At 42.7% G+C, this 14772-nt stretch overlaps 2 protein-coding genes across 2 annotated transcripts; both read right to left on the reverse strand.

The window, feature by feature from the left end:
• Positions 1–2412: 2412 nt before the first annotated feature.
• LOC307056004 (S-adenosylmethionine decarboxylase proenzyme-like) lies at positions 2413–3415 on the reverse strand (the record flags this gene model as incomplete). The annotated part of the gene is given in 2 exon segments (XM_079708383.1): positions 2413–3012; positions 3014–3415. Coding segments are annotated over 2 exon segments (1002 nt in total).
• A 10757-nt stretch (positions 3416–14172) lies between these two features.
• Positions 14173–14502, reverse strand: LOC307055530 (huntingtin-interacting protein K-like; the record flags this gene model as incomplete). Its single annotated transcript, XM_079707763.1, has 1 exon — positions 14173–14502. The coding sequence occupies exon 1, from the start codon at positions 14488–14490 to the stop codon at positions 14173–14175; it is 318 nt and encodes a 105-aa protein (XP_079563889.1). The 5' UTR covers positions 14491–14502.
• Between the last annotated feature and the right edge of the window lie 270 nt (positions 14503–14772).

Here is a 14772-nt window from a genome sequence, read left to right on the forward strand (position 1 = left end):
CTTCCCTGGTGGCGCAATGGTTAAGAATCCGCCTGCCAGTGCAGGGGACATGGGTTCAAGCCCTGGCCCAGGAAGATCCCACATGCTGCGGAGCAACTAAGCCCGAGCACCACAACTACTGAGCCTGCGCTCTAGAGCCCGTGAGCCACAACTACCGAGCCTGCATGCTGCAACTACTGAAGCCTACACGCCTAGAGCCCATGCTCCGCAAAGAGAAGCCACCGCAATGGGAAGCCCACGTACCGCAACGAAGAGTAGCTCCTGCTCGCCGCAAATAGAGAAAGCCTGCGCGCAGCAACGAAAATCCAACTCAGCCAAAAAAAAAAAGAAGATGGTTGATTGTATCTTAAGAGCACCATCAGATTAGTAGAATGGTACTAGATTTGCCAAACCTAGAACTAGCTGTGATTCCCCCTTGTTTTGTTTTTTTTTTTGGTTTGTTTGTTTAGCATATTTTCATCTTGGGTGTCATCCCTTCATGTCCTCATTCTCGTATGCCCCTTCAGAGGGCATCACCTAATTCCTCTTCTCTAAATGTACCTGCTCCTACAAACAGTTCAGCCTGAGTTATTTCTTCAGCTCTTGGCCTAGTCTTGTTAAGCAGCTTTGGGTAAGATCTGCCAGAATGTCTCTTGGATGACTGATCACGTAAGCAATTGTAGTCTGTTTAGGAATTCTGATCCTAATCCCCTCCTGAGTGTCTGTCTTCCAGTGGTGCTTGGATTATAACCAGTTAATGATGATGGAGCATTTTATAAGAGGTCTACATTAACTAGCTTGTCTTGTATGTCTTCCCAATTAAGGCTCATACTGTTTCTTAAGAGACGTTTAACAAATATCTAGAATCTCTTTGTTTTGGTAGTCATCTTAAATGTTTTTCTTATTCTCTTTTACAGCATTATACCATTGTTTTAGTGACTTTGAGTCTGACATTATTAGCATTTAGTGACTAGCTCCTTCCTCTTCCTGTGCCTAACATATCAAAGGATGGGTGATGTTTATTTTTATTTTCTCACATGTAAAATGAGGTCAGTAGTATCTGCCTAGTGGAGTTGGGATTGGACAAGTCATAGATATTATTTTCATTATGATTTACAACATCAGTTTCTAAAATTCAGTATTTAGTAAGGATGAGTTCAATTAAAATAGGTTGTACTTAGGAGGGAAAAAGCCAGCTAAATATACAATTTGAAAATTTTGTGAGCCATCTCAGATATTTAAAGTTAATCCAGTTAAACCTAAAACTAATACAATGTTATATGTCAATATCTCAGTAATTTTTTTTGCTTTGAACGAAAGTTTATGGCATATCATTAATAGAAATTAGTGGAAATGGCTATGAAAGTAAAAGTTGAGGTGAATCATCTGAGCTGACTTAACTTGTTGAATCCAACACAACCTTTATCTTAAATCTCCTTGCTAACAAATTTAGTGATAATTTTTTTATACTACTACTTAACAAGTTAATAAAGACATGGTACCCATGAGAAGCTAATCTCATTTAATGGGGGACACAGTTTCCATACAGTTCTGCCAATATTCCCTAGTATCAATCTACACCTTCTTCGCTAATCAACACCAGCTTATTCCAAAAGAGCTCATGGTTAACGAAAAAGGCCAAACTCCCTTGACCTTAAAAGAAAATTAAGCCCAGGGCCCACCCCCACCCCCGTTCCCCCTCTGGGGTATAAGGTTAGTGTAAACCCACAGTGTAACAGTGTATTGCTTTATGGAGGGGGTGTGGTTGGGAGGGAGACACCATGGTGAGGAATGAATCCAAGTCACACAAGTATAGGAAGCAGTGAGATAGTAATACACAAAATGGATAACTGCAGTCATTTTCGTAGAGGACTCAACTCGTGGAAGAAGAACTTTGATTGGTGCTGCAAAAACATCTGTATGAAGTAGAAATTGATTTCAATAACATTAGTAGAGAATATGTTCTAGAAAGTGGAGGTAACTGGATGCAAAATCCTGGTAGCAATTTAATAGAACAGTCCCAGCTGGCTAGGCTGAGGCCAACACCTAATGAAGACGAAAGCCTTGTCTGTGGGGAATTTTGGATGATACCTGGAGAAATATTACACTGTGCATAAACCAGATTGTGTTGTTTTCACAAGTGTTGTAAAGTTTCATATAGTAAAAGGTTTTTTCTACATGCACTTCAATTTCACAGCAAGAGTGGCATAGGATACCTAAACACAGAAGAGAGCATTCATGCAAGATATCTAACTCCTTGATATAATAATGCATACAATTCAAAATGATTACACTATCATCACATCTAGGGCTTTCTGCAACTACAAGGTGGCAGTTATGGAAAGCATGGCCCTTGGTATAAATATCTAAAAACCAGCCACCACCTTCTTCTATGTGTGTTCTCTTTTTGCATTTTTTCTTCATTTTTCTTAATCAACTCTGCTGTTGCTGCTTCTTAGCAAAACTGGTAAAAACAAAATTGTAATAATTGAACATAGCGCTCTGGCAATCAAGACGTTTAAAACCTTCAATCTTCTGGGGTGAAGAAAGCACTGTGTGACATTTAGAACTCTGATTTACAAACAGGGTGGTCACAAATTTTCCTGGCTTGAAGACTTCCACAACTTTCCTGATCAGGTCATCATAGGAGGTCTGACTTAAGTTTGTTTCAAAGCTAACATAAGAAAATTCTGGTTCTGGAGTGATGTGAATAGTCCAATAAGTTCCATCCAGTTTCATTCCATTCATTGAATACCCACAAGGATTGAACAGTGTGGCATCAATGACAGAACCTGGTATCAGTTCACGAATTCCACTCTCACGAGTGATATCCTTTGCAGTAACACCATCTTTCATGTAGAACTGGTCCATAACTGCTGGATCAAGCTCACTCATCAGAATTTCCAGGGTTTGATCTGGCTGATTGATTACCCGACTCTCTGGGAAATCCAAAGTATACAAGTACCAACAATCAGAATTCATACGTCCCATACAATATGCTGCTCCATTTGGGAAAATTGCATTAAGAAACTCTTATTTCTTCCTGGAAATTCCGGTGTGGGTACCCTTGGTGAGAAGGCTTCATGAAATTCTTACGAGAGTAAAAGAAGCTTTGAACTGAGTCAAACCCACTGTAATCCCTAGCAAGTTTCAACAGGGGAACCAGTGCTTTCAGCAAGAGGGTGGTACCACATGTCTTCAAAATGAAACGTCTCTTGGAGACAAACATGCTACTCTCACTGAGTACATAAGCTTCCTGCTTGTCAGTTTTTGTCATACTTATGATTGAACATTGCACATCCTTCAAAAGTATGTCCCACTCAGATCTTGGGATGGTGTGAAGATCCTCAGATCCTTGGTTTGCATCGGGTTGCTGCCTGGAGAACCAAACCTCTAGCAGCTTCTCGGTCCCTTCGACAAAATGTACAGCTTCCATCACTGTGAGACTAGCGAACAACCAACAACCACAGAAAATCAACTAAATTAAAGCTCTTCTCCCACCGCTGCCGCCACCGCTGCGGATTGTTCCAGCTGTGTTACTAAAGTTCAGGTTCCTTTTTGGCTATAATTTTATATTAACTTTTTTAAAAAAAACATTAATAAAATTTTTCCGGCTTTTTGTGTGTGTGTCTGAGCGAAAGTTGAACGTGAGTCTGTTGGAAATGGAGGCAGATACAGCTCAGTCTCTTGTAGTCCGCTGTTTCCCCGTTAGAGAGAGTAGAGCCAGTGCTAGCTAATGTCGCCGGCCATACTGTGGGAGCCTCAGTAATTTTTTAAATTTAAAAAATTGCATTTAAAATAAAGTTGGGACTTCCCTGGTGGCACAGTGGTTAAGAATCCGCCTGCCGACACAGGGGACATGGGTTCGAGCCCTGGTCTGGGAAGATCCCACATGCTGCAGAGCAACTAAGCCCATGTACCACAACTACTGAGCCCACGTTCCACAACTACTGAAGCCCGCATGCCTAGAGCATGTGCTCTGCAACAAGAGAAGCCACTGCAGTGAGAAGCCCATGCACTGCAACGAAGAGTAGCAGCCATAAATAAATAAATAAATAAATTTATTTTAAAAATAAAATAAAATAAAGTTAACCCATGGGGAATTCCCTGGCGACCCAGTAGTTAATACTTGGCTCTTTCACTGCCACGGGCCGGGATTCAATCCCTGGTCAGGGAACTAAGATCCCACAAGCCGCATGGTGTGGCCAAAAAAAAAAGAAAAAAAAGAAATGTAAGCTCCTAAAAGAAAGGAGTGCTATATGTTTGGAACAGTGCCTAGCACTCTCTGAACAATCCATAACTATTTACTGAAATTGATGGTGGGTGAGGAACACAGCAACTATACAAGTTGGTATTCCTCCGGTCTATTTGTCTCAAATTTCTAAGGGGTTGTTCCTCTGAGACATTTCATCTTCCAGATTTAGTGAGTCAGGACAATTAAACATTATAGAAACATTGTACTATTGTAATGGGACATTGCACCCCAGTTTTGTTTTGGTTTTAGCACTTCCCAGGATTATTCCATAAAGAAGTCACTTAAGGGAAATGCCTTGTGTATATTATTTTAATTGACTTCTGATTTTATTTCTTTATCCCTATTACTATTTGCATCATTATATTTATGGTCTCCTTGTTAATGTGAAATTCTACCTGTTCCTCTATTACAAAGGCATGGTTCTAATGAAGGTAATATCTAGGAAGGCAGAACACCTGAGTTCTCATCTCTGCTGGGAATTTTCTCTTATTCTTCTTAGCACTGGGAGAATGAATGATTATTGTCTATGAAATACTCTGAAATTCCTAGGTAGTGCTTTCAGACCTGACATTTTAATGGTAAAGTCAGAGATTTTTCCTCACAAGTGTTTTAAGGTCTCTTGGCAGAATTCTCTTTTTCTCTCTTGCACTCTTGCTCTTTAGAGATTTTTAAGATTGGCTTGCTATGTGATAGTTTCTATTAACCTTTTTTTTAAAATTTATTTTATTTATTTTTGGCTGCGTTAGGTCTTCCTTGCTGTGTGCGTGCTTTCTCTAGTTGCGGCGAGCAGGGGCTACTCTTCATTGCGGTGCGTGGGCTTCTCATTGCAGTGGCTTCTCTTGTTGCGGAGCACGGGCCCTAGGCACGCGGGCATCCGTAGTTGTGGCTCGCGGGCTCTAGAGTGCAGGCTCAGTAGTTGTGGCGCACGGGCTTCGTTGCTCCATGGCGTGTGGGAACTTCCCGGACCAGGGCTTGAACCCTCGTCCGCTGCATTGGCAGGAGGATTCTTAACCACTGCGCCACCAGGGAAGCCGTATTAACTTTTTATTAAAGAATAATATCTCTGAATTCAGAAAATCCTGGAATTCCCTGGAGGTCCAGTGGTTGGGACTCCGCGCTTCCACTGCCGGGAGCCCGGGTTCGATCCCTGGTCAGGGAACTAGGTTCCCGCAAGCAGTGCATCGCGGCCAAAAATAGAAAATCCAGAAATTTCATTTCCTCCAGTGCCTTCACCTCTGTCCTACATTCTTTCAGACTTAGCTTTCTTTAGCCGGGTCAGCTTTTTTCTCTGTTGGTTTTAGCCAAGGGTATTCCCAGCCAAGACTCACTCTAGTCTTCCTGCTCGTGACTAGCTGTGGGCTCTTTACCACAGCATTTCCCTTTTCATTTCCCTGGTGTGCTTTGGCTCTGGAAGCTGTTGCATTTTCTTGTCCATTCTCTGTACATGTTCCTGGATTTTCCTTTTTGTTTGTATTCCACTTATAAACATCTGTGATGTCTTTGGGCCTTCCCCACAGGTGACAGTTCCTTCTTTCTCCGCACCTGGCTTATGACCCCACTTCACATTCCTGAAACTCCAGCCGAATATCGCTATAATATGGCCCATTCTGCAGCTCACAGTGTGATTGAGAAGACTTTCCGAACCCTCTGCTCCCGATTCCGCTGCCTGGATGGATCCAAGGGGGCACTGCAGTACTCACCGGAGAAGTCCAGCCACATCATCCTGGCCTGCTGTGTCCTCCACAACATCTCCCTGGAGCATGGGATGGATGTCTGGTCCTCTCCAGGGACAGGACCCGTGGAACAGCCTCCTGAGGAAGAGTATGAGCACATGGAGTCCTTGGACCTAGAGGCTGACCGTATCCGTCAGGAGTTGATGCTCACTCACTTCAGCTAATGTGGAAGGTGGGGAGGGGGGAGGCTTTCCAGAAGGAGCTGTGACAAACTTTCCCTCTCACCACCCCCTACACAGTTCCATCATCTAGCATGACTGAGTGTGTGGACACTTGTCACAAACTGACATTTAATCTGCATGTTTTAGAAAGGTTGAGGCTAGGCCAGAATATCTTGATTCATTTGCAAGTTTATTAACTAAACCAAAACCTCCGAGACAACAGTTCTCTACTATCCATTGAACACCAGATTAGCACCACTCACTCATTTGAAAGTTCCCTGGTTGCAGACATTTATATCATGCTTACAAAATCAAAGCAGAGGGAAAACTAGCATCTAGACAGCCAGAACACTTTGTTTCAGTTATCTAGAGATTTCAAAAGAAAACAATATTTGTCCCGAAAGATTTGGATGGTATTTTAGCTTTTCTACTTTACTACCTATATAGGCATAATCTGAGGCAAGTGTGAAGAGTAAATTTCAGTTGGGAAATGGTCCTCTGACATAAATAAATGGCTACTAATGTGATTTTTCAGCTTTGTGTTTTTAAGAGGAGGTTAGGGACAGTCCAAAACCTCCATCTTAATTCTGTCTGTAATTACTGAGCTGTGACTTGGACCTAGTTCCCAGGGAGAACATCTGGACTCCAATCTCTTACTTCCAACCCTGAGTAGGAGCTAAAGGCTAAATGGGTTTAAGAATTCAATCGGCTTAAAGAAGACAAGTCAAATAGAGACAAAACAGCAAGCTTACACTTTACAGGGGATCTAAAGACCCTGAAAGATGGATGGGCAAAGGAAATTCACCCAGGTTTAGACAGTCCACATCTAAATAGATCACATTTCTTATGATTATGATGTTAGGATGTCTTTTTGGCCATTCTGCTTTGAAATTCCTTGTTCAGAAAGAAAGTTTAGGGGATACAGAAGACATGTATTAAAAAGGAGAGGTAAAATGAATATAATTTCTTGGTTTGAAATGAATTTTGGAGTTAGACCTACTTGAATATCTTCTGTGCAAAGTGATGGACAGAACTTCTCAGGAAATAAATAATCCTCCACCAAGTCTTATTCTAAAATTATACTGATATAAAAATAACCTGGGCTTCTCTGGTGGCGCAGTGGTTGAGAGTCCGCCTGCCGATGCAGGGGACATGGGTTCGTGCCCCGGTCCGGGAGGATCCCGCATGCCGCGGGACGACTGGGCCCGTGAGCCATGGCCGCTGAGCCTGCGCGTCCGGAGCCTGTGCTCCGCAACGGGAGAGGCCACGGCAGTGAGAAGCCCGCATACCGCAAAAATAAATAAATAAATAAATAAATAAATAACCTGATTGGAATAATGAAAGTGTGAATTAGGTTCACACATTGGTGCCTTTGCTGGGACAAAATAGAGCCTTTCCTGAGGATTGTTTTGTTCCCAGTTTCTCAGCCACTCACCCATGTGATCCCTCTGAATTGTCCTCATGGATCATTTCCTACCTGCCTTTGGCAGTGTTAATCTGGTGATTTTCAAAGTAAAGAAGTGAACAGCTGATGACAAAAGAAATTTGGAAACAAGTTGAAGGTGACTCATCCACAAGATTAAAAACAATTATGGATTATTATCTGCTGTTTATTTCTACTCCAAATGCTTTTTTCCATCATCATCCTACTCTGTAAGGAGTGGGTCCATTTGGCAGGAGGTTGAGCTTAACAAGTGCAGTGATATTGCTGAGATGGGAGTGGACAATGAAGAGGTGACTGGAAACTTTTGTTCTATTCATTATGCAATAGAGGTGCCCTGTTATGTTTTTTTTTTCTTTGTCAAGTTAAACCTGTGACCCAAGCTTGCTTTGTCTCCCTGATAAGGCAATATTTTAACTCTCACAGTCTTTCCAAGTTTCCTGAGATGGGTACTTTTCCCTCTAAAGTTTTGGTTCTATTATGAGTATTGCATGAGGAAAGGCATACTGCCACCTGTGCATCTTCTTCTTCTTTTTTTTTTTCTTTGCGGTACGCGGGCCTCTCACTGTTGTGGCCTCTCCTGTTGCGGAGCACAGCGGCCGTGGCTCACAGGCCTAGCCGCTCCGCAGCATGTGGGATCTTCCCGGACCGGGGCACGAACCCGTGTTCCCTGCATCGGCAGGCGGACTCTCAGCCACTGCGCCACCAGGGAAGCCCACACCTGTGCATCTTAAGAGGCAAGGTGGAGTGTAATCTTGGAAAGTGCCTAGCATTTATCTTTCAAAAACCACATTAAAGGAAAATTGGGGTTTTTCACAACTTAACTCATTAGATGGTGACATGAAGCCTCAGTGGGAGGGACAGTCTGGGGGAGAATTCATTAGCAATTTCAAGCCTATTACTTGCACACCAAAGATAATTTCTAAGTGCTGAACAGACCAAACATTGGCTGGAAGTGTTTTTCCCTGGGAGCATTTTATTTCCTAATAATTCCACAGAATAATGGTTAAAATCTATTCCTTTAATCTCCTTTCAACCTGGATTTTTATAGGCCAGGATTTTTTTTCAGCCCAGTTACACTTTCCTCAGAATGACCTAGGGGAGGGATCACGATCTGTATTTCTAAATTGCCAAGGGTTTGCTTATAGGGACTTTTTATAGGTGCCTGAGAAGTCTTCTCTTGAGGTCCTTATTGTGGATTTATAGTATCTTCCTGGTATAGCTTTGGGACAAAGTCAAGGATTTCACCTGTCTTATATAAGCCTCATCTTCCCATAGATGATTCCATCTGGCCAGCATAAAAGTTTTCCAGATTTGCCCTTAGCTGTTCCAAGACAGCAAAAGTCCCAGGATGTATTAAGGGAAAACTACAATACTGGGTTATCAGCAGTTTACTAATTCCAAATTATACAAAAGAGGGACCATAAACATATTCTTAGTTTAAAATGAACTAAACAGAGATGGAGCTCCTTTCTTGGACTGTAAAGGATCTATAGCAAGTTAATCTAATTTAGGGACAAAGAAACAAGACACAATTTTAATGGGATCATATATGAAAAAGTATAAGAGATAAGGAGGAATAAAATAGAGGCTATATAGATAATAGACATACTACAGTTGTATCCCTACCTGACATAATAAACTGGAAACTCAAGAACTGAGCTTAACCATTGATTTCCCTGACAGTGGAGGGGAAGTTAAGAAGAGATCAAGAAAATAAATTGGAGTTTTAACCACTGTGCATGCATATATCCTCAGGTCCCTCTTGCTCCCTAGATCCCACCCAGATTTTACAAAATTGTGAGTATAAGAGATAACGGACTCAGAATTAAGTAAAAATAGCAATGCAGGAAGGAAGAAAAAATACTAGTTGAAGGCTGGGGACACCCCAGGAACCTAACTGCATAAAACTCACAGGTTTTTTATTTTTAATGTGACTACCATCTAATACCCTACCTCGTGATAATCAGATAAGAGGTATGAGATCTTTTGATATTAAACAGGAACAAGAAAAGTAGACCTTGAAATCACAGGCTGGTAAATTTCAAAAAGTCTTTTGGAAAGGAGTCTCCATGTTTGCCCAGCAAAACATTCTGTTTCAGTCTGTTTAGACTTTTTCTAACCCTTACATATGCAGTTGTCTTTATAGAAGGGCTGATTTCCATGCCATTCTAGAGTCTTAAAAAGTTCAGACATTTCAATCCATTGATAAATTCCACCACTAGAAATTTATCCTATATAAATAATTCCAGAGAAGGAAAAGCCTGTTATGGTTCTGTGAATGGTTACCTGCTGTTCTGGGATCTCTCCTCTTCCCTGGGCTGCTCCTACATCACTACACAGCTTCTACCTTTACCGTCCAACCCAAAGTGTGTACATTATCCCACAGTGCCATGAGACCAGACTACCAAAGAACAATAGAATTGCAACGCAAAACCTACAAGCAGCTCATCATTTTGGCTGCTCAAGGCCTAACTCCGCTTCCTGGACTTTGTAATAAGATGACTCATGGTACTGCTACAGAATCACATCTTAGGTTCAGGCCTGCTTCCTACCACCCAATGTGGTAGGTTTCTCAGAGCCCAGAGCAAGATAAGGAACAGTCTCCTCCCATTCTCTCCTTTTCCCTCCCTTCACCCTTTATCACAGGCAATTCCCCCAGGTCAATAAGCCCCAATCCTCATTCCTGGTTTAGTCATTTTAAAAATATTTATTTATTTATTTATTTATTTATGTTTTTGGCTGCTTTGGGTCTTCGTTGCTGTGTTCAGACTTTCTCTAGTTGTGGTGAGTGGGGGCTACTTTTCGTTGTGGTGCACGGGCTTCTCACTGTGGTGGCTTCCCTTGTGGAGCACGGGCTCTAGGCGCACAGGCTTCAGTAGTTGTGGCACGCGGGCTCCGTAGTTGTGGCTCGCGGGCTCTAGAGTGCAGGCTCAGTAGTTGTGGCACACGGGCTTAGTTGCTCCTTGGCATGTGGAACCTTCCCAGACCAGGGCTCAAACCTGTGTCCCCTGCATTGGCAGTCGGATTCTTAAGCACTGCACCACCAGAGAAGTCCCCTGGTTTAGTCTTTCCAGATTCTTTCCACATGATTGACAGTGGCTATATTTATTCTTAGGGTGACTAACTCTCCCGGTTTGCCCTCAGTTGTCGCAGTTTTAGCACGGAAAGTGCTGTGTCCTGGGAAACCCTTTAGTCCTTAGCAATCTGGGACAGTTGGTCACCCTACTTCAGGGTAAGCATCCTCTTACCTTCAAGGGGGGTGACTCCTCCACAAGAATCCTATCAGAATACAATAATCAACAATCAACATAATAATGAGTTATTGAGTTTTTAACACCAAGGTGTAGGCTTCTGTGTTACATCCCAAGATGATCTTTCCTTCTGCCCACCTGGTTTCTTTTTCTCAGGTCTTCCTCCAATGTAAAAAGATTTCTGTGGGTTTGAGGGTTTCAACCCCTGATCTTTTGTGATCTACTCTTCTGTCCAAATATACTTGATAAGAACAAATAGTAGTTTACTGTCACTCTTGAAACAGTTTCTCTAATGTAATTTTTTTTTTTTTTTTTTTTTTTTTTTTTTTTTTTGTGGTACGTGGGCCTCTCACTGTTGTGGTCTCTCCCATTGCAGAGCACAGGCTCCGGACGCGCAGGCTCAGCGGCCATGGCTCACGGGCCCAGCCGCTCCGCGGCATGTGGGATCTTCCCGGACCGGGGCACGAACCCGTATCCCCTGCATTGGCAGGCGGACCCTCAACCACTGCGCCACCAGGGAAGCCCTCTCTAATGTAATTTATCTGTAAAGATGCAACTCTGCCTGTAGAATAAACCATCTTTTCCATGGTTTCACAGAGCAGTCTAGCCTCAGTTTCTCAAACATCTCCATTTTCAGATGTTGATTTTAGGTTTATATTTGCATAACCTTCAGGTGTTTTTCCCAAAATAAATGTCTCCAGATTTGAAAAACCTAAAACTTCTTATAGCCTCGAAAGTAGTTTGTTTAGTTTTCCTCACTGAAATCAAGGTTTCAAAATAAAGTCATTGTATGGGTCAAGTTTGAGTGAGGGCTGTAGCTTTAGACACTTAAGCCCCATAAGCCTCCCCAAGAAGGAAGCTTCCCTAAAGTGTGTATTCTAGAAGTAGAAACTCAGCCCTGGGAAACAGTAAAGCAAAGTCTAGGAATTTGGCAGACTGCTTATTTAGTCATCTCCTAGAATCCAGTTGCCCCTGACTTTTCATGGGTACATGGCTTCCCAGGATAAGGACAAATTCCTAGTTAGGTGTGGCTATGTGACTAAATTCTGGCCAGTGGAATGTAAGTGGAAATGTCCTGTGCTATTTTCAAGATGTGTCCTTATGGCTAGGAGACATGCCTTTCCTCTTTCAGCTTCCTGCTGGTTGGAATGTAGACATGATGGCTAGAGCTTGAGCAGCTGTCTTGGATCTAAGACAAAAAAACACTTATTGAACATATCACAGCAACAACATAGAAGCCTGGTCCCTGATGCTGAATGGCCACACCTTACCCTAGATTTCTTTTATATGACAGAGAAATAAACCTCTGCCTTGTTTCCTTACTCTTTTTTTAAAATTAATTAATTAATTTTTGGCTGCGTTGGGTCTCTTTTGCTGCATGCGGGCTTTCTCTAGTTGCAGCGAGCGGGGGCTACTCTTTGTTGTGGTGTGTGGGCTTCTCATTGTGGTGGCTTCTCTTGTTGCAGAGCACAGGCTCTAGGTGCGCGGGGGCGTCAGTAGTTGTGGCATTTGGACTCAATAGTTGTGGCTCATGGGCTCTATAGAGCGCAGGCTCAGTAGTTGTGGCACACGAGCTTAGTTGCTCTGCGGCATGTGGGATCTTCCTGGAGCAGGTCTCAAACCCATGTCCCCTGCATTGGCAGGCAGACTCTTAACCATTGCGCCACCAGGGAAGCCCCTTGTTTCTTTACTCTTTTTGTTTATGTGCAGTAGCTTCTTTTTTTACAATAAATAAATAGTTTCATTTATTTATTTTTGGCTGCGTTGGGTCTTCGTTGCTGCCTGTGGGCTTTCTCTAGTTGCGGCGAGTGGGGCCGAGTCTTCTTTGTGGTGCCTGGGCTTCTCATTGCGATGGCTTCCCTTGTTGTGGAGCACGGGCTCTAGGCACGCGGGCTTCAGTAGTTGTGGCTCGCGGGCTCTAGAGTGTGGGCTCAGTAGTTGTGGCGCACGGGCTTAGTTGCTCTGCGGCATGTGGGATCTTCCGAGACCAGGGCTCGAACCCATGTCCCTTGCATTGACAGGTGGATTCTTAACCACTGTGCCACCAGGGAAGCCCTGTGCAGTAGATTCTAATCATTAATAATAAGGTTATAACTGCCTCTTTCCAGGAGATGCAATACCTATTACACAGAAAATGTTTGGAAGCAAGATACATATTCAAAATGGGAAGCATGTTCAGTAAATCCTCTCAATGGAATACTGTGCAATTGTTTAAAAAAACAACTATTAAAGACTTTAATAGGGAAATAATATAATGCAAAAAAATAACACTATTGTATCTCTGCTTAAATTAAACTTTAAAAATTATGTAGAGGAATTCCCTGGCAGTGCAGTGGTTAGGATGTGGTGCTTTCACTGCTGTGACCCGGGTTCAATCCCTGGTTGGGGAACTAAGATCCCACAAGCCACATGGCACGGCCAAAAAATTAAATAAAAAGATAAAATAAAATGAAAAATTATGTAGAATATTTCCAAGGACTTTATGAGAACATGAACAAATTAAAAGTTCGTGTTTTGGACGCAGATTGTTAAATTCTTTCTTTCTTTCTTTTTTTTTTTTTAAGAATTTCAGCAGCTTTAATAATCAAGCTCCTTGAGGAAGCACTGCATTGCTGACTGTGATACATAAGGAAAGGTTTATGTGAGAGTCTTTTGGTGCACATACTCAAATATCAACTCTTCTCATCTGGACAAGGAGAGTGAAGTTGTAATGGCTTCTGAGATTAAATGAGGGACTCTCAGACCCTAACAAGGAGAAAAGTTGGTTTCATGAAAACTGTTTAATTGTCCTACCTTTAAATTGGCCTTTCTATAGCTGAAGGGAAAAGATTACTCCAAAAGTATGTTTGGTTAAAGGACTCAGCTCTTCCATGAAACTGTCCTTAACCAAAATGGTACTATTTTAATTTTTTCAGCACATATGTTTATGATCTGTATCATAACATTATAGTCTTATATGTTGATTTGAAACTATTCTCTATAGTTATTTTATACAGTTCATTAAGTAAACCTTTTGAGCATTTACTGTATGAAGGGTACTACTGTTAAGCACAGCTACAGGTTATATAATCCTTGCCCTCAGAAGGCTTACAATCTAATAATAGAGCTAAGGCAAATATCTACTGTAACATAAGGAACAGTGAAAGTACTAAGGGACTTGCAAAGAGAGAGGTGTTATATTTGGTAGAAGATTGAAAAGGGTAACATCAAGGAGGTGACATTTAAGATATATAGACTTCCTGGAACTTCCCTGGTGGTCCAGTGGTTAAGGCTCCACGCTCCCAATGCAGGGGGCCCAGGTTTGACCCCTGGTCAGGGAACTAGATCCCGCATGCTGCAACCTGGAGGATCATTTCAACAAAACCATTCTTCCCAAAGTCATGCAGGTATGGGGTACTATCAGCTCCAGATCTTCCTTCTTGATGGTGACTTTTGCCAGTTCCTTCTCCCGCTCCTGTTTGGCTTTCTGCTCCCGGGACCGTCTATCCCCAATCACGGACATGGCCGTCTCCAGATTGGAACTCTGGATCTCCTTCTCTTCGGCATAGTCGGTGACTCGCTCCAGGTCCGCCGCCCCACTGTCATGTTTCCATGGCTTCTCTGGAGGCCGCTCCGGGCCGCTGGTCTCAGTCTCCAACTCTAGCTCCACGTCCCCCTCAGTCGCCATGTCGATCCCACCTCGCCGCCCCTAAAATTCTTTCTTTTTAAGCTTTTATAAATGTTGCTATAATGTTTACTCATTTGAAAAGTCCTCTAAACAGTGATAGACAAGGGACTTCCCTGGTGGTGCAGTGGTTAAGAATGGGCCTGCCAATGCAGGGGACATGGGTTCAAGCCCTGGTCCGGGAAGATGCCACATGCCGCAGAGCAACTAAGCCCATGTGCCACAACTACTGAGCCTGTGCTCTAGAGCCTGTGAGCCACAACTACTGAGCCCATGTGCTGCAAC

Source organism: Hyperoodon ampullatus, assembly GCF_949752795.1.
Source record: "Hyperoodon ampullatus genome assembly, chromosome: 7".
In the NCBI taxonomy this organism is placed as follows: domain Eukaryota; kingdom Metazoa; phylum Chordata; class Mammalia; order Artiodactyla; family Ziphiidae; genus Hyperoodon; species Hyperoodon ampullatus.